At 47.7% G+C, this 25,140-nt stretch overlaps 1 protein-coding gene across 4 annotated transcripts in view; it reads left to right on the forward strand.

The window, feature by feature from the left end:
• Positions 1-25,140, forward strand: part of Znf423 (zinc finger protein 423) — a 324,973-nt gene that overhangs the window by 104,038 nt on the left and 195,795 nt on the right. For all 4 annotated transcript variants that reach the window (XM_070011960.1, XM_070011966.1, XM_070011962.1 and 1 more), the window contains one exon: positions 8,484-8,684. In XM_070011960.1, coding sequence (XP_069868061.1) covers positions 8,484-8,684 — 201 coding nt within the window. The remainder of the gene's footprint in view (positions 1-8,483; positions 8,685-25,140) is intronic.

Consider the following 25,140-nt stretch of genomic DNA (forward strand, 5'->3'; position numbering starts at 1 on the left):
TACTGAGGCTGGCTTTGAACCTTGACCCTCAGATCTCAGCCTCCTGAGTAGCCAGGATGACAGGCGTGAGCCACTGGCACCCAGCCACTCTATTTCTTAAAACTTAGAGTGACTTCTAAAAATCTAGATATTTAAAATAAAAATAAAGATTTCCTCTTTAAATTAAAAATAGATGAAGCTGGGTGCTGATGGCCCATTCCTATAATCCTAACTACTCAAGAGGCTGAGATCTGAGGAGTTCGGCCTGAAGGCAGCCTAGGCAGACACATTTGAAAGACTCTTTTTCTCTAATTAGGCAGCAGAAAGCTCGAATTAGACGTATGGCTTAAGTGATAGATGCCAGTGTTGAGCCAAAAACAAGTAAGAGCTCAAGGTCCTGAGTTCAAGCCCTAGTGAAAAGCTGATGTGCCGGGCAGTGTGCCACTTTATCATAGGCAACCTTCTGCAGGAGCTGCACAGAGCTACTGTCTTGTGTAAACTTCTGCAGCCCCCTCCAACCTTTTCCATTTATTTGTGTACTGATGGGGGAGGGGATGTCTGAGATTTGATCCTCTCTTTTGCAGTGGCAAAAGTGGCAGTGGCTGTCTCGCCCACTGGAGTCCATCTGACCTCTATAAAATAGCTTTGATGGTGACGCCTCCCTTGCTGGGCCACAGGTCACCATGCAGGATAATGAACCAGAAGTTCTGGTCATCATGCTGCTTGTCATTTTTGGCCTCAATTCTAGCATTCCTGACAAGTGAAGTGATGTTCTCAGCAAAGTCTAGTCATTTCTCTGGTCGGCTGTGAGCAGGGGAGAGGATTTGTGCAGTGCTATGTCCCTTCCAGGCCAGGGCAGGTACAGCCCCTCTAGCCTGCTTCAAAGTTCCATCCATACAGCCACCGATGCTGATCCGACAACAGGGACCCTCACATAGTCACCCCAAAGTTGTTGCCCTATTGAACAAGCAGAACTTAGAAAATTATGTGTTAAAATATTTGTTCACAGCTCTGTTGTTAATGGCACTCTTAGGCTGAATGCTAAGTGTTACCTTACACTGCAAACAGTTTAAACCTGAAGATAAATAATGGCTGCCATGGTGTTTGGGGCCAGCAGTTGGATGTACAAGTAGGGTGTCTAGTTGGGGTTGATGGGGAAGCAGATGGACTGAAACAGTAGCACTTTCCTCTCCTAGCTACACACACACACACACACACACACACACACACACACACACACACACACACACACACACACACACACACACACACACACACACACACACACACACACACACACACACACACACACACACACACACACACACACACACAGACACGTTGGTCCTGGGGCTTGAAGCCAGGGCCTAGGTGATGTTCCTGAGCTTCTTTTACTCAAGGCTAGAGCTTTACAACTTGAGCCACAGCTCCACTTCCAGCTTTTTCTGGTAATTTGGTGGAAATAAGAGTCTCACAGACTTTTCTGCCCAGTCTGGCTTTGAACCCTAATCCTCAGATCTCTGCCACCTGAGTAGCTAAGATTACAGGTGTGGGCCACTAGTGCCCAGCAGTAGATTGTATTTTTGGGGTCTGCCTGTGCAGGTTTGTGCCTTCCAAAGGGGCAGGTGCCCTGACATTTCCATTCTTCTCCACCCTCAGGAGCATCCAAGGCCTCCTGCAAGGCACTCATATGATATGACCTCTGCTTATGCCAACTTAAATTTCCCTTTTGTTGGGTTTAGACAACAGTACTTGGGAGATAGCATAAACTACCATTTCTCATGGCTTATTAAGAGCCAAGCATCAGGCTTTGTGTTTATTCCTTTATTAAAGTAATCTAACTTAATTAAGGGAATCTCAGAGAGGGAAAGTGACTTGTTTGAGGTCCTCAGTTGCTAAATGGTGGAATGTCTACTTGAATCTCAACAATCTGGCTCCAAGGTCTGTGATTCTTCTCTGTTCTTTCTGTCATCTGACACATGAATCTGTCTGTCAGCTGCTTGTGTAGGTTATTACTTAATGCCCACATTTATGACAGTGACTTTGTTCCATCTGCCCCACTGGACTCCACACACTGACGTACAGATTGCTTCAGAGGTCAGCCCCTAGATGAGCCTGGGGTTTCAACCACTGGGCAGCTCTGCATTCTGCAGAGGTGCATTGCATATTCTCCTGTTGGGGTCTGGTTGGGAGAAGGGGTGAGAGTTGGGCTATCTGGTCGTCTTCTGCACTGATTTTCCCTTCCTCACAGTTTTCCTCTTTTACTTTCCCTGCTCTGGCTTCTTGTCAGCTGCATGAGACCTCAAGGCTCCTGTTTCTACTGGCATATGGTGTTTAGGTAGACACACATCATACCAAGGGCTGTCCATTCGTGAAAGCTTACCCTCACCCACTGCTGCTGCTCATGGCCAGCCCCTTTCAGGCACAGCAGGTATTACAGACTCCAGATCTTGCACAGCAGAGGCCAGGGGCTTAGAGGTGTTCCCAGAACTCAGAGCCTTGACCCACCTGGGGCCATCATTTGTTTCCATATTGCTTTATAGTCACTTACTCACCTGCACACTCATTTGTTCACCTTACACTGTGTGTGTGTGTATACACACACGCGTGCGTGCAAGTGCTGAGGCTTGAACTCAGGGCCTTGTGCTCTCTCTTAGCTTTTTTTGCTCAAGGCTACCACTTGAGTCATACTTCTACTTCTGGCCTTGTTTTTCTTTTGTGCTAGTCCTGGGACTTGAACTCAGGGCCTGAGTACTGTCACTGAGCTTTTATGCTCAAGGATAGTGTCCTACCACTTGATCCAAAACACTCCACTTCTGGCCTTTCTCTCTCTCTCTCTCTCTCTCTCTCTCTCTCTCTCTCTCTCTCTCTCTCTCTCTCTCTCTCTCTCTTCTCTCTCTCTCTCGGTAGTTATTTGGAGATAACAGGAGTCTCAAGGACTTTCCTATGCAGGTTGTCTTCCAATCATGATCCTCAGATCTCAGCCTTCTGCATAGCTAAAATTACAGTTGTGAGACACTGGCGCCCAACTCATGTTTTTTAAGTATCTTTTCTATGATGGTCTTTGAAGCCACCAAGATAAATCAGGGCCGAGAAGCACCCTTAGGTGCTAGCAAATATGTGTGTGTGTTATGTGTGACATACATATTGTGGGCTGAGTGAAGGGAGAAGGAGGGAATGTGTGTGATTGTTGGCTCTGGGATGGCTCTCTAATAAAAAGCATTGTGGCTGGAAGGTTTGCTTATGGGAAGTCTTCCCAGCCCATATCTCTGGGTGTAGGCTTCACAGAGTGTGGTGTCTTGGGGTCAGGAAGAGCTGCCCAGACAAAGCACCCCCATTATATATTAGGCAGAAGCTTTGAGATGACTAGTATTTGACTTTGGGGGCCTGCTCAAATCAGATACCTGCCATCTGACAATAAACAGTGCTGGAACATTTGCTTGCCCCTTGCCCCTACCCCATGGGCATGGAGGCTGGCTTCTTTGAAACCAGTTTCTTTTTCTACTCATTCAGCATGAATGAGACCTCATTGTGTGTCTCTCCGCACCAGGGTTAGGGGATGTTGCTGAGCAAGAGACACAGCCGCTGCACCCCCCGCCCCATGCTCTTGGAGATCGCTGTCTGGTGGAGGGTGTCCCAACGGCCCCTGCTATGTAACCAGTCAATTCCAGACGTAGGGGCTTATAGCAACACTGTGATTTCTCAGCCAAGTTAGGCTGCCATTCTCTCTTGTTGTTTCTTGTACAGTGGCAGCCACATGGTGGTTGGGGCTTAAGTCATTTGAAGATTGTGGGTTTGGATACCCAAGATGGTAGGCTCCTAAGGCCAGCAGTTGGTGCTGGAGGCTGGGAGTTGGGCTGGGAGCATCAGTCTGTGTTCTCTCTATAAGGCATGTGCTTCTAATAGTCTGGAAGCAAAGTTTTTTGTTTTTGGTTTTTTGTGGGAGTGTCTCAGGAGATCAGGAGACCCAGGGGAAAGCTGAAAGCCCTCTTCAACCTGGCCTCAGGGACCTTGAACTTCTGTAATCTAGCTACTCAGAAGGATGTGATCCGAGGATCATGGTTTGAAGCCAACCCAGTTAGAAAAGTCTGTGAGATGCCAACTCCAATTACTCAGTAAAATGCCAGACTGGAGGTGTATCTCAAGTGGTAGAATGCCAGCTGTAAACAAGTAAGCCAAGCAAGCAAGGTACAAGGCCTTAAATTCAAACCCTGGGGGGGGGGAGAGAGAGAGAGAGAGAGAGAGAGAGAGAGAGAGAGAGAGAGAGAGAGAGAGAGAGAGAGAGAGAGAGCACGAGGAGGGGGGGTGGGAGAAAGAAACCTTGAGCATCATTCTCATTGTGCCCTACTGGTCAAAGAAGGCACTAAGACTGTCAGCCTAGAGGCAGTTTGTGGAGGGGAGTTAGGAGTCTGTTTTCCATGGGGAGTAAAGGACTCACTGTAGATCAGCAGGGGTGGGAAATATCGGGGCTGTTCCTGAGACCGCGTAAGCAAAGGTACCAGGTGTACAAGTGCTGTGGATGCTGGCTGTTCCTGGTGAATGCCTAGGCCAAAGGATATGAATGTGTGCTAACTGGAAAACAGCCGCATGAATTGTCTGAGGTGGAGTCTGAGATGGGGAAGCTTTGTCACTTGGATGGGGAGGCCAGCATTATTTGGGCCAATTTGATTTTCTGTTCCATTCTCACAGCTATGAGGGAGAAGCCCTTGATTCAAAAAGTCCATTTAGCTGAGGTCTTCCTGGACTTCCAGCTGCTGCATAGTGCCCTGGAGAGTAGGGCGGGGTGGGACTGAAGGAAGGGTGGGAGTGAAGGAGCTAGCCAGCGGAAGGAGCTGAACAGCCCCAGAGGTATCCAGCACACCCAAGCAAGTAGTCTGACATCTCCCACACTGTGCTGCATCAGGCCCACCCTGTGGCAGAGGGGCCAGTGGGTCAGCTGTGGGGTAAGCCAAGTGGTCACTGTCTTGGAAATGCAAGGTAGCACTAGGGATGGAGACCCAGAGCCAGATGCTCTGCCTCCAGCTGGTGTGGGACAGGCAGAGTCATCTGATACGATGAGGCTGGGTCAGAGGAATAGCAAAGATCCCTAGGTCCCTGAGAGCTTACTTACTGACTGCTCAAGGGTGGAGACCCTAGAGAGTTCTGGGAGGTGGATGTTGCTCCCTGACCCCAGAATTTCTGCCTCCTTGGCCTATGGCTTCAGAGAACTGGGATCCTGGAGGTAAGAAGTACATAATTATGCTGGGGGTCAATGGCTCACCGTTGTGATCCTAGCTATTCAGGAGGCTGAGATCTAAGAATGGAGGTTCAAAGCCACCCTGGGGATGAAACTCTTATCTTCAATTAACCACACACACACACACACACACACACACACACACACACACACACACACACACACACACACACACACACAGAATTAGAGCTGTCTCAAGTGATAGACATCACCCTTGAGCAAAAAAGCTAAAGAACAGTGCCTCTGAGTTCGAGCCTCAGTTCTGGCACCACAAAAAAAAGAAGAAGGAGAAGGAAAGAAGAAGAGGATGAGTGCATAATTACCAGAAGAATGTATAGGGTCCATTCCTTGCATAGTTTTGGATGAGCTTGCAGAGCCTCAGCTTTCCTATTTGCAGATGGCAAAGTAACACCATCCATTCATTCTCCTTAGGGTGAAGTTGTAATACTGCTGGGTATGCAAGTGCCCTGCAGTCTCCTGCTGTCCCAGTGAGGACTTCTAGTTCTCCAGGTCCTAGTTTTTCCAAGTCAGGGAAGAGGCTGTGGGCACTGGCCTTCTGGGAAGTCCCCTTCACAAAACTTCTTCAATCAATAGTTTTGTCTTTCTGAGGGTCAGGTTGTTTGGTCTTGCCAGTCACTGGGAGCCTGGAAGATGAGGTCCAACCCTTTGTCTGCCCTGAGCTTCCTTCCACCTCTGCCCCTTAGCTCTTCTCTCCTTCCAGTCCTTTTCTGTACAGCTACCATGCCTTCCCATTAGTAGCTGGCTGTAGGGGAGGTGACAGTTCCTTAAAACAGATTTATACTCTTGGATGACTTTATGGGGCTTTGCCATATAAAAACTGGAGAGTTGACATTTTGATTTATCTACTCCTGAGTCAACAGGATGTACCAGATTTAAAGAGATCAAATGCAGTGTAATGTTTGTGGTTTCAGTTGTGGATTAGATGAGCTATTATAGAAAGTGCTGCCAAGTAAATATAGCAAAGAAAAAAAAGAGTAACAAGCAGATAATTTAAATATGTCTATTAAATTGTGTGTTAAGTAAAGTAGTGGAAGCATGGTGTGGAATGCAACTTATTATCTGGAGAGTCAGTGTTGTAGATAAAACTGGAATTATAGCTTTTTTTTTATCCTCTGCAGAACATTTTTTTTTTATTACTAAAGGAAGAAACAGTAAAGCAGGAATTTCAGAGATGGGCGCTTGACTGTGTAACCATGGCTGCATGATGACTTACAATATTGAAACCTCCAAATGATATTCCTTGTTTCTTTACTTTCTATTTCTTGCGATTACCGCCACCACAGCAGATCAGATTTCCTGAGATAAATATGCTGCCTGGCTTTTAATGTGATTTCTGTATTGCCAGGAGTTGGCTTGTTCTGATAATAAAAGAACCTAAAAATTGTACATCCCTTAATTGGTAAGAAGAGAGATGTTTTGATGGGCCACAAATGGAGGAATTGATTTTTACTGCCTCTGCCGTGTGTCAGGCACCGTTCCCGCACGGAAGGCAGCAGCTGGCTCTCCGATGAGCTGATTTGTGTTCCCGAGTTCTTGATGTCAGATGCTTGGAAGTGTTCTGTGCGGACAAGAAAAATGGAGCCCTTATAACATTATTTGTTTCTAAATTGAAATATTTATAGAACTCTGCTTTCTACCTCGAATTGAATGAATTCTTAGCTTCATGTGTCTTTTTTTTCTTTTCTTTTCTTTTTCTTTTTTTCTTTTGCTTTGGTGACTGGTCCTCAGGCGTTTAGAGGTTCTGCCCTGAACCTTTATCTGAAATTGCGATGTTACCTGCACACAGACATAGAGGTGTGCATATGGGTGCATGTGCTTTTGCCTACATGTATACATTTGCCCTATGTTTATATAGAACAGAGATATTTTTGTTTGATTTAAATCAGTGCTGAGAGGTTTTTGTTTTGTTTTGTTTTTTGGCAGTCCTGGGACTGTCCATGAGCTTCTTTTGCTTAAGGCTAGCACTCTACCACTTGAGCCATAGTGTCACTTCTGGCTTTTTCTGTTTATGTGGTTCTGAGGAATCGAACCCAGGGCTTTTAAGCCAATTTCCCAACTGGCTGAGAGTTTTTTAACTGGTGGATTTGATTTCTAGGACAAGGAAGAGACAACATATAGTAGGTTTTTTTTTTCAGTGCTAGGTCCCTACTTTTTATTGGGCAAGTTTTAATCCATTGACGTTTAATAGGATTACTAACAGGTTTCAGGTAGTGTATTTACCATGCTGGCTTTACACTTTGGTTTTCAAGTTCTTCATGTGTTCTAGAAATGAATTTCCAAGATTGAGGCCATGATTCTTTCCCCAGATGTGCAGAGATGTAAACAAGACAAGACAAAGGAATGTTGGAGCCCATCATCTGAGGGGCGCTGGGATGCTGCTCCCCTGGCATGGAATGGGAATCACAGAGCTGTCCGTCTCTGCAGGAGGCTGGATCACACACTTTTAGGTTCCCGTTAGCTGTGGGCTGAATGCACAGGGCTGTGAAATAGGGCTATGTGTGGATAACCATGGCTTTGAATAATCACTGAGCACCCCCACACATGCAAGGCGTCATTAAAAGGCTGTAATCTTCAGATGGGCTACTTCTGTGCCCAGTGCACAGAATAGTTATTTTATTTTAAAAACCGGTGCAATCATTCTGAGGCTGGCTCTCATTCTCTGGGCCAGCACCTCAGTTACTGATGTGGGCCTAGACATTTCAACTTGTGGTTTGATCCTTCATGGTGTTTCAAACACATGTGCTTCCACTATCCCAGAATCACGATGTCTTTGCAAATGACCAAAACATTACCATATTGGAAAGGATAATTCTGTGGAGGGCTAGTGAGGCTAGGAGGCCCTCTGGCTCTCACTGCAAGGCTTTGAGGAATGCTACAAGTTGAGAGGTATTAGGAGCGCTGATGTGGGCTCCAGAGAGTATGTTACAGAGTTGGGATTTCAGGAGACAAATGTTAAAGCATTTTCTTCTCTCTGAGGTGTCATGACCCCCAGCAGCCACACACAGAGGGAAGATGACAAGAAATCCCCCAAGAAATTTGCGCCACGAATTAAAAGACTCTAGTTGAGAATTATGGCACCACATGCTACAAAAAAACCCTATATATTAATATACTGAGAGGTGTCAAGAATAATGGACCCCGGGAGGTAGAGTAATTAAATGTATCTTAATAAATGCCGGGCGATTCTTTTAAAACCCTTTCCCAAGACCCTGTCAGCTGACATGGACTGTATTCTTCCTGTTGGCAGGAGGCCTAGAAGGAGAGCCCGAGTGTGATCGGAAAACCAGCCGTGCGCTGGAAGACAGGAACAGCGTGACTAGTCAAGAGGAGAGAAATGAGGACGATGAAGACATGGAGGATGAGTCAATTTACACCTGCGATCACTGTCAGCAGGACTTCGAGTCTCTGGCAGACCTGACGGACCACCGGGCCCACCGCTGTCCTGGAGGTAATGCTAAACAGCACGGGGATTCTGACAGGTGGTTACACGGATAATTGGACATAGCAACAGCTTGAAGCCTCAAGTGAGATTAAAGAATTAATAATGTAATTTTACAGTTAATGTCATTTTATTGTGGTGTCTTGGGTACCCTGTATCGCCTTTTAAATAAAATTAAAAATAAAAGCAACAGCTTTCCGGCAGGCAGGAATTAGGTGGAGGCGCCCTGTCTCTGTTCCTGCCTAATCATACTCTGTAATACATCGTCCTTAAGTGGGTGCATTGCACCCCACAATTCTGGAAGGCCTTTTGGAGAGCCAGCAATTAAGGTGTTGTTAGTTCAAAGTTAAGCAGCTTAAGTGTGGAAAGCTGCATGAAGGGGGCTGTGAGGCAGCATGTGTGGTGAGAGGGAGAATTTCAAAGGCTGGGGACAGGTTATACAGATGGAGACCCCATCTCCTTTCTAGGGAGAAGTGTTAGGCCTGATTTTCATGAACTCAGTACCTTGAAGGAGTTCAAGACTACTGTTTCACCAGCTTCAGATTTCATGAGCTGTGTGTGTGTGTGTGTGTGTGTGTGTGTGTGTGTGTGTGTGTGTGTGTGTGTGTGTGTGTGTGTGTGCATGTGCACATGCATGTGTTTCTTGGGATATAACAGTCTTGCTACTGGGGGGTTCACACATTTTTGGGCTTGGAGATTTGCAAAGGGATTTGTGGCTCCTTATACAACCATCCTGAGATACCTTCTTCCTCTGTGGTTATTGGAGGCTAGTTTTGGGGAGAAGGCCTAAAATCTAGGGTTTTACAGGAGCCCTGTCACCTGGGGGAAATTTGCCCCTTGTAAGTAGACTCAAAGCACTTGGCTTCCTCTTCCTCTACTCCTCATGCCATCTTGGAGATTTGAAGCTTCGTGTTGGGGAACTTCTATAGCTTGCCCTCTAGTGGCAGCAGTTCCTGCACAGCCCTGGCTATACCAAGTCCTTATTCTTAATCTCTAGAAGGAACAAGATGAAAAAGCCAAAACAAAACAAAACAAAACAAAACATTGGACTATTTTGGTGCTCAGAAATCCAAACCCTATTCATTTGAGATTTGTGATGTTTCAGCCAGAGACACAGGCCGAGGCTGATCTGTAAGTCTAAAGTTGGGATAGGAAGAGGACCTGTGGGGCTTTCACCATGAATGAAAGCCAACCTCTGCTGCTGTCACAGGGCTATATGGTGGCAAATCTAGGATATCTTCAGGACCCTAAGCTATTCACTCTGATCCTGCTTGAAGAAGAATACAGTTGTGCTATTTCTTGATCTAGCTAAGAATTGAGGTGGAATCTTAACTGCAAGAGAATGCTTTTAACCACTGAACTGGCATTCCAACCAGAAGATATTCTTCTTATGTTTTAAATGAGATAGCAGTAAGGCCTCTCTGTTGGTCCAGTGCTGCCCCGACCTCTGAGCTCTGAGGCAGGACCCCATGCCTACCTCTACCCAGGCTGCACTTCCCTGCAGCCTGGGAGGCCAGGCTGACTCTCATTCCACCAGCCACACTCTCAAGGGCACTTGCATCTCTAGTGGAGAAGAAACCGAGAGATGAGGACTGTGCACAGGGTCTGTGCCAGAAACAAGAAACGGTGGCTAATTGTGCCAACGCTTCAGCACTTCTGACTTTGGCAGAACTCCATACTGCCTGTTTGTAGGGTCCCCCGCCCTTTTTTATTGATGCTAGAGGTGTCCACTGGTGGTCTTGCTCACTTCCTGACAGAACCACACTAACGACCTCCATGGGGACATGGGAGCCAGGAATATCCCCAAACCCTGGAACATTGGAAGGGAGTCAGAAATTCCTTGAAAGAGTATGAGAAGCCACCTTATCTAACAGCATCGCTGAGAAATTCAGTACCTCCTAGCCAGAGGTGTGACCCAGGCTGAGTTTCCCTGACACAATGAGACACAGGAGTTATTTCCCCTAGGACTTAGGTTCTCAGATGGACCACTGGGAAATGTCAGCACTGGACTCCAAATATTTCTATACCAAGGACACCTTCCACCATCCATGGGTTTTCTAGCTGTGTTTCCAGGGGTTTCTGGGGTAGTGTATCTGATGTGTTTGGGGCTTTAGGAGTTGGTGCTCTGATGCCCCAGCCAGTCTAAACTGATCGCCTTAAATGTTCTGTTTTATATATATATATATATATATATATATATATATATATTTATATATATTTATATATATATAAATGTTCTGTTTATATATATGTTTTATATATATATTTTATATATATAAAATATATTATATATTTTATATAAGCCATAGGAATATATATACCATATATATGTCATATGTACCATATATAATATCTATGTATATATGTGTTTTTATGTACATATTTGCATATAAATATACTGTGGTACTGGGGACTGAACTTAGGGCCTATGCTTGCTAGGCAGGTACTCTACCACTGAGCCATACTTCCAGCCATTTTTTGCATGGGTTATTATTATTGTTGTTGATGTGTTGGTACTGGGGCTTGAACCTCAGGGCCTGGGCACTCTTCCTTAGCTTTTTTGCTCAAGGCTGGTGCTCTACCACTTGAGCCACAACTTCATTTCTGGCTTTTGGGTAGTTAATTAGAGATAAGAGGCTCAGGGATTTTCCTGTCCAGGCTGCTTCAGACTTTGATCCTCAGATCTCAGTCTCCTGAGTAGCTATGCTTACAGGTGTGAGCCATTAGCACCTGGCTAGCTTTTTTTGGGGGGGGAGGTCATGGGGCTTAAAATCAGGGCTAAGACACTGTCCCTGAGCTTTTATGCTCAAGACTAGCACTCTTCTACTTAGAGCCACAGCTCCACTTCTGGTTTGTGGGTGGTTAAGTGGGGAAATGGGTCTAATGGACTTTTCTGCCTGTGCTGGCTTTGAGCTGCAATCCTCTGATCACAGCCTCCTCAGTAGTTAGGATTACAGGTATGAGCCCAACGCCCAGCTCAGCAAGGGTCATTTTTGAGGTAAGATCTTGCTTTAATCCCAGGCCAGCTTGGGTTGTGATCCTTACACTTACACTTCCCCATGTCTCTAGGGGTGATTGATACATTCCACCGCACCCAGCCTTTACGCTTCCTCCTAGCCATGGGCACCTCACCGAGCCATTGGTTGAAATTGAATTTCATGAACTTCTTTTTGCTCAGGCTGGCTTTGAACTATGGTTCTCCAATCTCTACCTTCAAAAAAATAGGATTATAGGCTTGAGCCATTGCACCTGGCTTGTTTCGTATGCCCTCATGAAGACTATATATTGATAGATCTATAGTATGTATAGAGATACAGTATGTATAGAGATATAGTATGTATAGAGATACAGCTCTAGCTGACATGTGAAGATTAACTTCTGCCTTTATACCAGAGCAATATGAAAATGCAGCAGCAGGCCAGGCCAGGGTTTGCTGGACATTCAAATCAGCCATTTGCACCCCTTTTAATTAATAGATGCTGTAGGGAAGGCTTTAGGGGGGCATCAGGATAGCCTTCCTAGGAGGACAAATGACCCCTCAGCTGCCCAACAAAGACATCCCAGGGAGGACCTAGCTATGTGGAGCCTGGACAGTGCAGCAGAACTGCTGTGGACAAGGGTATCTTATTTCAGTCAGTCTGTGGAAAGTACAGGGAAAAAAACTACCTAAATGTCTTCCTTCCTCTCAACAACAGCTGGCACAGAGTGCCACGACTCCACATTAGGGATCACTCCCCACTGTAACCAGTCAGCTCTGCAGGCAAGGCCAGCCTGGCGTTCCCCCCCCCCCCAAATCCCAGTCAGCTCCATTACTGTCTCTCTGGAGACCTGAGACCCCTGGGTTGAGGACTGGTTCCCAAGATTGCCTCCCCCTCTGAGCTTCAGCTTGTCACCCATGCTTATGACTAATCGGCTCCCAACTAGGTTCCCACATACCCTCTTTGCAACTGACCAATTTCCTAGATTAGTTCAGAGGACTCCGGCAGCCCTTTATTTGTATCAGCTTATTAGAGAGGGGGCCCCAAAATGGGGGTGACAAGGAGGCACAGGGTAAGGTACTAGAGGAGGGGCGCAGCTTCCTGGCATGTATCCCCTTCCTGAAGTTTTCTAAGACTTTTGGGTTTTATGCAGCCTTCATTATATAAGAATAATCAATTAGAGAATTGGCTGTTGGTGATCAATGTAACCTCTAGCTTCTCTTCTGTCCTTGAAGGTGGGGGAATATATATATATATATATATACACACACACACACACTATATTAGGTCTTATCTGTTGTGTTCCAGCGATTAGGAATATTCCAGTTCAAGATCAGCCATGCAAATTGAGAAGACCTCATCTCAAACAATCAGTGAGGCATGGTGGAACATGTCTGTTCCCAGCTACACGGGAGACATAGAGAAGAGAATTGTGGTCTAAGGACATGTGAGGGCAAAAAAAATTGAGTCCCTATCTGAAAAGAAACAAAATTAAAAAAAAAAAAAGTGGGGTGAGGGATGAGTGGTAGAGCATTTCCTAAATAAGGTCCTGAGTTCAAACCAGTACTGCCAAGAAAGAAAATAAAGGAAAGGTCGGGCTCCGGTGCCTCACGCCTGTAATACTAGTTACTTAGGTGGCTGAGATCTGAAGATTGAGGTTCAAAGCCAGCCCCAGTAGGAAAGTCAGTGAGACTCTTATCTCCAATAAACCACTAGAAAACCAGAAGTGGTGCTTGTAACTCAAGTAGTAGAGCACTCGCCTTGAGCTGAAGAGCTGAGGGACAGCGCTCGGGCCCAGAGTTCAAGCCCCACGACCGACCAAAAAAAAAAAAAAAAAAAGAAAAGAAAGGAAGGAAGGAAGATAATATAGATGAGCCGAAAGGATGAAGTTAGCTCTATCAAGTCCTGTTTCTCTCTCAGTCTCTTTGTCTCTCCTCCAGCCCTTGTATCTTAGGAGAACCAAGCTTCAAGGTGTGAAGCGTTGCATTTTTTTTTTTTTTTTTTTTTGTCGGTCGTGGGGCTTGAACTCTGGGCCTGGACGCTGTCCCTCAGCTCTTCAGCTCAAGGCGAGCGCTCTACCACTTGAGCTACAGCGCCACTTCTGGTTTTCTGGTGGTTTATTGGAGATAGGAGTCTCACGGTCTCTCCTGCCCGGGCTGGCTTTGAACTGCGATCCTCAGATCTCAGCCTCCTGAGTAGCTAGGATTACAGGCGTGAGCCACCGGCGCCCGGCTAAGCGTTGCATTTTTATGACGTGATGAAACAAACAAAATTCCATCCTCCCATTCCATCTTACGACTCCAACAACTGATTTTCCCTTGTTTGTCTCCAGCCCCTGGTCTCACTATGACAAATGTTCATCCACTCAGAGTTATGAGTACACAGTGTTTTGTATTCTGCATGATCACCTGACTCGAATGAAGTTTAGAGTTTCTTGGTGGAGGACTCTCTGGGCTCTCTGTGTCTTAACATTTTCTGAATAAACTTTTCCTTGTTACATGCTTTTCTGCATGGCCTTTGTGTGTGTGTGTGTGTGTGGGTCCTCCTTTCGAATGGCAATGTGCAAAGGGAGGAGGCTGGGAAATGTTACAGCAAGGCTGTGCACTGTGCCTGACCAGGGCCTCAGGCTGAGCACTGATGGCTTCTCTAGGTCCTGGGCCTCTTTGCTAAAGGATAGCTGATATGCTTGGTTATTTGTTAGTGTAGGGAGTGGTAGACAGGGTCTCTGTAGAAAGAAGGAGAAGGCCATGACTCTGGGCTGCTTGTTCTGTGGATTGCAGTGGCCTTCAGGGCTGGTGTGGGGCTGACCACTGGCTTCTTCACTTCTGCCTCTGTTTTCTGATCTTTGATTCCGTTTGGTGAGTTTCTAGGTGCAGTGGGGCAGCGGGAGATCTTGGGGGGTGCTGACAGTCTGATGTCCAGGTGGGACCTGGGGCAGGTTTCTACTCTGCCACTGTGCATTGTGGGCCGCTATCCTGGCGTTAAACCTACGGTACTGATGGTTCTCTTTCCAGCTCCCCCTCTCCCCCCAGTCCCGCTCCTCATCAGTTTCTGCCTGTGATTTAGTAAGTGGGTTTGAATGTGCTTATCTTCCATCTTCCTTCCGTCACTAAACTTGATGACAGGAGCCTTGTCTGTTTTGTTTTCTCTTAAATTGTGTTTAATGCTTTTTTGTTGGATGAATACATGATCTTACCACATCTTCTACACTGTTTGTTACCACTTATTCCCATTTTATACATTGGATGACTAAAATTGAGACTCTCAAAAAGTCAGAACAAGAACGCAGGTGTTCAATTCTAAACTAAACTCCAGACTTCCTTCTTTTGAAGGCTTAACTTAAAAATCATGTGAGGTGGTTCAGTCACATTGGCTTATGCCTGTAATCCTAGCTACTTGGAGGCAGAGATAGGAAGATTGCAGTTTGAGGCAAACAAACAAATAAACAAAAACCAAACAACTAGTTAGACCCTATCTAACTATCTTAAAGAAAAAATCAGAAGTGATGATTTGTACCTGCAATCGTAGCTATGTTGGGGCAGAGTAAAGCTATCTCCAAGTGAGGCTAGGCCTGAACAAAAGCATGAGGCCCTATTTGAAAAATAACAAAGGCAAAAGACCGAGGGGAGTGCTGCATGCATGAGCATGCTCATGCTGGTCTTGGGGCTTGAACTCAGGACCTGGGCACTGTCCCTGAGATTTTTTTTGTTCAAGGCTAGTTAGTACTTGACCACTTGAGCCACAATTCCATGCTGGCTTTTTTTGGTGGTTAGTTGGAGACTAGTCTCATGGACTTCCTTGCCTGAACTGGCTTTGATCCTCGATTCTCAGGCCTCAGCCTCTGGGGTAGCTAGCATTAGAGCCACCGGCGGCCAGTGGAAGTGTATTTTAAGACACTGAGTTCAAAAGCCAAACAAACACAAACACCCACAAAAAAAAATCCATTACCACCAAACCCTGGATAAAACAACAAATTAAACAACAACAGAAAAAGAGGTAAGGAAGAATTTTTTCTAGTGACTATAGCAGACAGAACTCGGTGGCTCACCCTGTAATCCTTGCTACCCAGGAGGCTGAGATCTGAGGATCACAGCTTGAAGCCAGCGGGGCAGAAAAGGCTCTTATCTCCAATTAACCACTCAAAAACTGGAAGTAGATCTGTGGCTCAAAGTGATAGAGCTCAGGGGCAGTGGCCAGGTCCTGAGTTGAAGCCCCATGATCGGCCAAGAAAACAAAAAAAAGACAACAGCAAAAAAAATATTCTCCAGTTGTAATTTTCTGCCCAGCCTAACGACCAGAACTGAGAAGTGCCTGGAAGAAAGGTGGACCCTCTGTCTCTGGGAAGGAGAGATGCTGCTGCATAAAAGGCTGAGTGGAAAGCTAATTACACTTTGGTTTATTCAGCTGTGGCCAGAGGGACCTGTGGACTACAATTACAGGTTTGGGGCCGCAGGAAAGCTGGTACCTTTGCCAGCCTTGCTATTCTCTGCCCATTGGCTGGGGCTTGCTTTTGTGTGCCAGTGCAGGCCCCTTTCATGTTCCCTTTGCTGGGCATCATATCCCAAGCACACAGGTGTGAGGAGAGGCTTGCTCCTCTCACCAGGGCATCTTGGCACCAGGGGATACCATACCCTGCAAAAGGCCTGAGGGCTTGAGCACAGGCAATCTGTACTGTAAGACCTTTCCTGCGTGTAAATGGTTAAAAAAGGAGCAACAAGTAGTCCGGGCGATGGTGGCCACAAGATCTGCAGAAACCAGGTGACACCCAATGAGAAACATGCGTGTGTATGGCGAAGTCAAACAAAACGGCTACTAAGGCTCAGAAAGGACAATGAAGAGGCAGACCAGTGTCACTGCAGATAGGCTTCCCCTAAGTGGAGCTGGGGCTAGCTAGAATAAGGTGGTATTCCAAAGTGGACAAGCTGCCCTAACGTACATAAGCAGTGGGCATGCGTGACAGGAAGAGATATTATGAAAAGATGTGACTGTGGATGGGGTGGGGTGAATGGGCTGTGAGTAGAAATGGGAGTTTGTGGTAATCAGATCCTGGAGCCAGGAGGTTCTAAGTGACATGCAGCAACCCTAGCAGGTAAAAAAGAACCCAGAAAAGGACCCCAATACTTCTGGGAACTTGCATGGGAAGGATGTCCTCACACCTCAGTGGAGGACTGATTGGAGTCTTGTGACTTAGGATGAGGATGAAGAAGGGTGATCTATCTCCCAAAAGAAAATTGGATCTCTCTCAAAATAAGTCCAAAAGGACCAGAAATCTAAACAGAAAAAGAAAACTTAAAAATGCCAAAAGAAAACATAGGATATATATATATATATATGTATATGTATATTTTAAATATTAATTTTGCTGGGTGTTGGTGGCACATGCCTGTAATCGTACCTACTCAGGAGACTAAGATCTAAGGATCATGGTTTGAAGCCAGCCCAGGCAGGAAGGTCCATGAGGCTCTTTTATCTATAATTAACCACTAGAAAATTGGAAGTGGCACTGTGGCTCAAAGTGGTAGAGCACTTGCCTAGAGCAAAAAGAGCTCAGGGCTAGCACTCAGGCCCTGAGTTCAAGCCTCACAACAGACAAATTGTGTGTGTGTGTGTGTATGTGTGTGTGTGTGTGTGTATATATGTGTGTGTAGGTGTGTTTAATAAGATAAAAAATGAGAAAGGTCTCTAAATATAACCTTAAACCCATAAGCCATAAAACAGGAGAACGAAACATCCACGTACATTAAAAAATTTTTTTTGCATTGCAAAAACCACAATAAATCAAACCAAAGACATAAGAGACACTTCTATTAATGTGTAAGGAGCTCCTGTAAACCCTAAGAAAATGGACAATAAATCAGCAGAAAAACAGGGCAGAGGCTGAATGGAGGCTGGGCCAAGCCCACTTGGGATGCCTGCCCTGCCCAAGGCCAGTGCCCTCTCTGATTGGCTGGTACCACATGAGTGGTTAGATATTTTGAATACCTCCCATGTGCAAAGGACAGAATTGGAAGCAGAAAAAGAAATACTAGTGGGATCTTAAACATTTAAAAAGATTCAGAGCTCCATTTATAATAAGAAAACTGTAAGTTTAAACCACAGGGAAATACCATTTTTAACCTACCAGATTGGCAAAGATCAAAAAAGTTAGCCAATCTGTCTCACAGGTGAGGATGCATGAATATGTTGTTTTGTGATGTTTAGGTTTGGGAGTTTTCTCCCTCTTTGTCTGTAGATAGCCTTTGCCTGTGAACAGAACACACGGAAGGTGCTCAGTCTTGTCCTTAAGTTTGCTGATCTTGTCTTCAAGCAAGTTTCAGCCTGTTCACAAAACACAGAAGTGTCTGTTGTTGATACAAAGTGGAAATGCCATGGATAAAGTGCTTTGGGCTATGAGATAATCATGATAAATGTTCTGGTAAATGTTCTGCATACTGTGTCTGCACATAGTGTGGCATGTGACTGGGAAGGGGTGGAAGGAATGCATGGAAGAGATGTATGATGTAGTAGGGATGTAGATTATAAGGACAGGTGTTATTGTAAGAGTTCTAGGCAGCATCCTGTAGCTTCTCTGACAGGTGTTTCTCGGTACAGAGAGATCACTCAACCACCATTTCTTGGAAGATTCTGGCTTTGTGGATCGGCCTGCTAGTGTGTTTCTGGCTTGGGAGAGGGTGGGCGTCTTTACCACGCTGCCTGCTCTCTGCTCCTGGATTCCGCATTCATAGATGCTTGGGAAGCTGGCAGCCTGCCGAGGATGGGAGGTCTGAGCTGAGCTGGCCAGCTGTGCCCTGGGTGTTTGATGGCAGTGTGTGCTTGAGTTGTATGCTGATGTTTGGTTCACCTGTAGGTTCCTTAGGTCTACAAGGCATCCTCTCCACGGCCTGATGGTGAGAATGTGTGCCGCTGCTGCCCGCTCACTGGCCTTTGTGTCTCTTCAGTGTTGGATGCACATCTGCCAATGGAGAGGGCCAGAGACGGTGGGAAAATCTGCATCTGTGTGCAGGTCTGGAGGGTTCTGAGGACTGACCAAGCTGGAGGAGGTTTTACGTCTTTCCTACCTAGCTAGAATGCTTTTATTTCAGACCACTTTGACCATCTCTGAGCTTCCAGGGATGTTCCGTGGTTCAGGGTGGGCACAGTGGAATCAGATGAAGTATTCAACATTCTGTGTGCATCTTCTGCAAACAGCCCCTGGGATGAGCCTTAGTGGGGGCCGGCGGGGGGGCGGGTGTCTGGCAGTCCAGGCCACAGCCCTGTGCAGAGCTGCCAAAGCTCCTGAAGGCTGCCCTGTTGTTGGATATGGGTTAGACACCGAACAGGACCTGGAGACCTAAGCTCAGGCTAGCCCACATGTGTTCCTAATGAGGTCCTGGGACAGACCACTGTCGTGTATTTAGTTTGGAGGTTTCCAGAAGGCAAGTAGTGATATCACGTGGTATGTATGTGCTTCACCTAGCTGGAAGATGACGTTGTCAGGACCCTGTGGTTGCCAGGCACATAGTAGGTCCTGCATAAAGACTTGACTTAGATAGATGTACAGAACAGGGCGGGCTGGGGAGAAACACTGGCTTACAGAACTGAGAAGCTCAGGAGTAGCACTGGCTCCCAGCTTGGACCTCTGGTGCCTCTGAAGACACTGCCCCAAGTCTGTCTCCACAATGTCATGCCCACACAGGCATTGGCAGAGATGTCCCCAGGCTACCTCCTCCCAACTCATTAGTGGCAGTGGATGGAGCAGTCTCTGTCTGATGGCCTGAGCTGACTTGTAACTAGAATTTGGACTTACCCTGGATGGCTGACAGGGTCTGGGTGCTAGAGTTGGAGACATTGTAGCCAGGAAATGTGGGCGTCCCCTTCAGGAGGTAAGAATCTCGGGCAGCCAGACAGGAATGAGTGAAAGCATCACCAAGGCCAGGTATGGGCGGCCAGTCCTTTGGCTTTGCTTTTGCCAATATCAGCCAACCCGAGAATTGTCAGAAGGCACTGTCCATTCCAGCTGCTTAACTTCAACGATTTCCCCAAGAATAACAAACACCCTGATTGGGACAGGCACATGGTGAGGCTGGACTTGTCTATGGTTGCACAGGGAAGAGCTGACCTAGCCATCACCACTGGGGACGGTGGGGAGCCGAGAGCCGGGCACCTCTGCCTTGGTTGGTGGGTGCTTATGGGCGCTTCATGGCAAGCTTCCACCTCTGGTCTGATCCCATCTTCTGTGTAGGTGCTGGTGGTTTCACGCTTGTAATTCTAGCTACTCAGGAGGCTGAGATCTGAGGATTGTGTTTCTGCCTGGGCAGAAAAGTTCCCGTGAGCCTCTTAATTCCAACTGACTAAAAAACCGGAAGTGGAGCTGTGGCTCAGACAGGTAGAGTGTAGCCTTGAGCAAAAGAGCTCAGGGATGGGGCCCTGAGCCCCATGACCAACCCCCCCCCCAAAAAAAAAAAAAAAGATCCCAGGGCAGGCAGTGTGGCCTGGGGTAGGTAAGATGAGAGCAGGGTTGGGCACTGGGGTCATGGCTCGGGAGTGGAGCACTGGCCTAATGTGTTCTCTGGATCTGATCTCCAGCACCGCCAGGCCTAGGTTTACAGAAGGCTTCCGGGCTTCATGGCTTTGCTGTCACCCCCCAGTAAGGCATGGGTGAGGGGCTTCCCAGTTGGAAGCTGTGAGCCAGGGCTGAGACCCCCAAGCCTGATACTCCAGGGATCACCCCAGAAGCCACAAGGACATTCTGTCCTGTATAGCAGCCTTTGCTGGTTGGCGAGAGCATGTTCAGTCTGGGACCCACCCACACATCGGAGGGCATTCAGGGTACAGGGAGGAATGGAGAAAGGGCCAAGGCTTAGGCCCTGCTGCATCCTAAGATTCCCCCAAAGCTTGTTCCAGTGATTGGCAGCTGTGAGATGACACCCTAACACAGTAAAACAAAGAACATCCCCAAACAAAATGAGATACTGACCGAATTTATCTCCTGCAGACTGGGGCATGCGGTTCACGGCGGGCAGTCAGCAGGGGGCCGCGTGGTGCCATTCTACCTTCCTGGCCGCTTGGCTCCTGGGCAGAGAGGCCAGGAAAAGAACAAGAGGATGGAAGCGCCCGGTGCTGGGCTGAAGTCGAGCTCAGCTCCTGGCTTTGGCCTGTGTGCCAGCATTCCAAGGGCCCACTCAGGGAGAGGAGACGGATGGAGATTAGAAAGCGCCGGATGGAGATTAGAAAGCGCCGTGTTTTAGGTTAAATGGCTTCAGTTGGAGCTGGCTGGCCTTTGGAAATGACATCACGGCCCTGGGGACAATCTGAGAAGACAGCCTGGAGCGGCAGCTGGACAGTTGAGGGAGGGTTGGCTCACGTGGGGAGGTGCCCCATACCTCTCCCTGTCCTCCTACTGTCCTGGGTAAGGAAGGTGTGGGCTCTGCAAGGGATGGCTGAGCATGCTAGTTCTGGCAAGTGATGAGAGTGATGACATCTGGCCTTTGGGAGGTGAGGAAGGGCTGGGATGTGGGTAGGATGATGGCTAGGGACAAGGTGTGAGATGGTTAGTATCTGCCTTGGCCGCGTCAGCCCGCCTTCCAGACACTGCTGCCAGCTATTCTCAGGGTAGCTCAGTCTTGACTGGGCCCTTCTTCCTGGACTGAATCCATCCCACTGATTTGGCCCTACCTCTGGCTCTCCCCTCCCTGCCTCTAATAGGAAATACTCATGCCTGCCACAGGGCCTTTGCACTACCTCTCATCTCTCTACCTGGAGGTTATTTCAAGTCTGCATGTGGGGAGCTCCCTTGCATTCCCTTTGGTTCTTAGCTTCAACATCACCCCAGAGTCATCCCCTTTTATTTTTGTCAAACTACCCCCTTTGATTTCCTTCTTGGCAGTTGTTACTGGAAATGATCTTTCTGGATTTCTTTGGGATTATTGTCTCTGGGGAGCAGTGGCTCACTCTGTCCTTATCATGCTTTGGTCTGTTGCTGACTCTATAGAAGCCTGGCACAAGTGGGTCTCAGAAAACACTTGGATGATGAGTTAGTAGTGGCTTTTGTGGTACCACGTGGGTCTGTTCGCTCCCTTGGGAAGCTTGAGGACTAGGAATTCTGGTGGGCCTGGACTGCGCAGTATCTGCTGGCCTGGAGAATAGGCTTTTTCCTTCAATTTTTACCAAGCTGTATCTGCCACACCTTCTCTCTTGCTCCAGCAAATTTTCTTCCTAGAGCTTCCTGGGTCCTGGAGAGTGGAGACTATTGGACAAAGCAGAGTCCCTTCCATAGTGGGTGGGTTGAACAGCCAGAGTGCTCACTTACTCCCTGCATGTGCTGGGGCTGTCTAAGTGCAGGGACACTAAACCAGCAAAGCTAGAGTAGCAGCCAGGATGGTGCAGGGCGCAGACAAACAGAAAGCCTGTGTCTGGGGGCTGGAGGTGTTCTGTGGAAAGTGGTAAGCCGGGTAGTATGGAGGACGCTGGGAGCCGGCCTGCAGAGAGACCACACCCCCAGGGCCTCTCTTCCTCCCCCCAAGGCCAGCTGGAGTCCCCGTGGAGGGCAGAGCAGAACTGCAGAGCGGAGGGCAGCAGTCACTATCCACACAGCCAGGTCACAGAGCCAAGGCATGGGATCTGGATACAGGAGTGAGCGACTGGGAACACAGTGCCAAGATAAAGACTTAACACTTACCTAAGCTGGGTGCCAGTGGCTCACGCCTGTAATCCTAGCTACTCAGGAGGCTGAGATCTGAGGATCTCGGTTCAAAGCCAGACCAGGAAAGAAAATTCATGAGAGTCTTACCTCTATTTAACCCCCAGAAAACCAGAAGTGTTGTGTGGCTCAAAGTGGTAGAGTATTAGCCTTGAGCACGGTCAAGGACAGTGCCCTGGCCCTGAGTTCAAATGCAAGGTCAGGGTTTCCACAGAAAGCAGATAGTGCCTTTACACTGGGGGAGCCAGGAACATTTAGTAAGGGTCTCAGTCATGACTGGAGGAGGCTCAGATGTGGAGAAGCCGAGGCCGGCATAATGGACAGCTTCCTGGGGGGAGAAGCCAGAGGAAGGCTTTGGAGCAGGAGATATGCTCCCCCCTCAAAGAAACACCCTAACTCTGCCTCCTTCCTTCCCCCTCAGTCTGTACCACGCAGGGTGTGAGGTGGTCAAGAGTAGAGGGTGACTCTGGAGAGACCAGAGGGTGCCAGGATCCTGCCAGGAGCATTCGCTCAGATTTGTTTGGGGAGAGGGATAGATGAGCTGTGGGCATTTGGCCTTTGGGGCTTCCTTGTCCCAGGGCAGCTGAAGCATGGGTGATTTTGTCTGTGCTGTTAGGAGCACAGATGTGCAGAAACGACATTGCAAACCTGACCTACGCAAGGGTGGCTCTGGGCAGACGTAGCTGTCCAAAACTTTGTTATTTGCATAAACAGAGCTGTGGATAGGTTGTCTTCCCAACTGAGGCCATTGCCTGCTGCAGTCATGGAGAACATGGCGATAGGGCACACATTGGGGCTCCCCCCGCCCCCCCCCCCCCCCCCCCCGCTCCTTGCCATTCCATTGTAGCTTCACGGGGACAATGGCAGTGGAGGAGTCCATGGGAGGTGGAAGGTTGGGGATGCTGTAGCCCGGCCTTTGTTCATTATATACTCAGGCGCACGCGGTTTCCATTCACAGACCGACCTAGCTGCCTCGGGACCCCCAGAGGACAAGACAAGAGAATCTGCGCTCTAAGCACCAAAGCTATTTTTATGTGTGCGAGGGGCGAGGTGAGGTGCTGCTGCAGGCCGAGCTTCAGCTGTCCCCGCATGCAGAACTGGAATTGAGGCAGAATTAGAAGCGTGAGTCAGAGGAGGTCCCCGTGAGAGGAGCATTCGGGATGGCACTAGGACTCTCACAAGGCTTTTGCAGAAGCACCCAGGGTAGATGAAGGAGATTTTCTTTGGGGGATGGGGTGGAGGAGGGGATAAGGAACAACCCAGATAGTGCTGCTGGTAGTCCGTGAGTAGGGGGTGAATTGTTTCCCCAAGTCAAATTCTCCTGTTTCAGGTTTCCAATGCCATGGTCCCCTCTGGATGGTCAAGGCCCTGCTTCTCACGAAGCTTTCTTCTGGGCCCACATGTGGTGCAGGGCCCAGGCTACTGAGTGACTTCTGACTGCTCCTGTATCAACTGAGCTGCTTCATCTCTAAAGGAGGGGCAGATGAGATCATAGAGTAAAAATAATAATAAATAAGACATTAGCAAATACCGCAGTGAAACATAATAATGCATTCCATGCACCCATGAGTCAAAGGTTCCAGGTAAAGGTTCGCCCCACCCCCACCCCCTGGTTAATTGCCGTCGCTGTTTTGGCTAGACCTCTACGTGGATTTTCCACAATACCAGGTGTGTTCTCCAGCCCCTGGGACACGCCGCTGTAGCATCTCTGAAGTCAGGCGCATCATCTTCTGGCCAGTGGTTTGTCGTGGCATAGTTTACACTGTCTTCTGTTTTTCATTTGTAGTCCTACATAAAATAATGGTGTGTTTTACAATCCATGTGCCTTACGCCAGATGAAACATGGGGCGTGTGTATCCATAGAAACAATGTCGTATTGATTTTTGATTAAAAAAATAAATGATACCATATTGGATCTATCATGCCGCAGCTTGCTTTTTTTTTTCTTCTCTTTACCTCCACATGGTGCACGGGAGAGCTCCCTCTTCACTAACTGCGGCATGGCTTGCACAGCATGGTGCACCGTGGTTTATGCAACAGGTCCCCTGGAGTGGCATTTAGGTTGTTTCCAATGGTCTGCTTTTCCCTGTAGTTGTGGAGAAGAGGAGATTTGGGACAGCATTTATTCCATTCCATTTCCTTCCACTCCACTGCTCCTGTTCTGTCCCCTCCTACTTCTTCCTGCTCACACCACTGATCCCATCCTGCCCTGTCCCTTGTCCTGTCCCTTCCTATCTTTGTCCTTTCCTGCCCTGTCCTTATCTGTGCCAGCCCTTCCCATCCTTTTCCTATCCCATTCCGTCCTTCCATCCTATTTCATCCCATTCCATGTGGCCCACCTCTCTAGTCTCCTTTCCCATTCCACATTGTTAACCTTCCTGTCAGATCTCAGGTGTAGATCCAAGGGAAACCAGAACCTACCTCTGCAGTGGCTTCTGGTCTGGGGAGGGAGGGAGGCCTATACTAAAACTCGACTCTGAGCTCTGTACCATTGCAGCTCAGCTTGAGCTGGGCTCCAGTGCCTCACACCTGTAACCCTACCTGCTCGGGAGGCTGAGATCTGAGAATTGTGGTTTGAAGCCAGGAAAATCCATGAGACTTTTAGCTCTAGTTAACCAGTGACAAAGCTGAAATTGGAGGCACACCTCCACTGACAGCTTTGAGTTGAGAAAGTCAAGCAAAAGTACAATGTGCAAAGCTTTGAGTTCAAGCCCCAGTACCAATACATACACGCCCCCCCCCAAAAAAAAGAAGTTCAGTTGTTGGTGGGATATGGGTGTTGGCATGGTTCTGAGGAAGGTATTTTAGC

The sequence above is a fragment of the Dipodomys merriami genome, unplaced genomic scaffold, assembly GCF_024711535.1.
Source record: "Dipodomys merriami isolate MVZ:Mamm:240054 unplaced genomic scaffold, mDipMer1.0.p SCAF_85, whole genome shotgun sequence".
NCBI lineage: Eukaryota > Metazoa > Chordata > Mammalia > Rodentia > Heteromyidae > Dipodomys > Dipodomys merriami.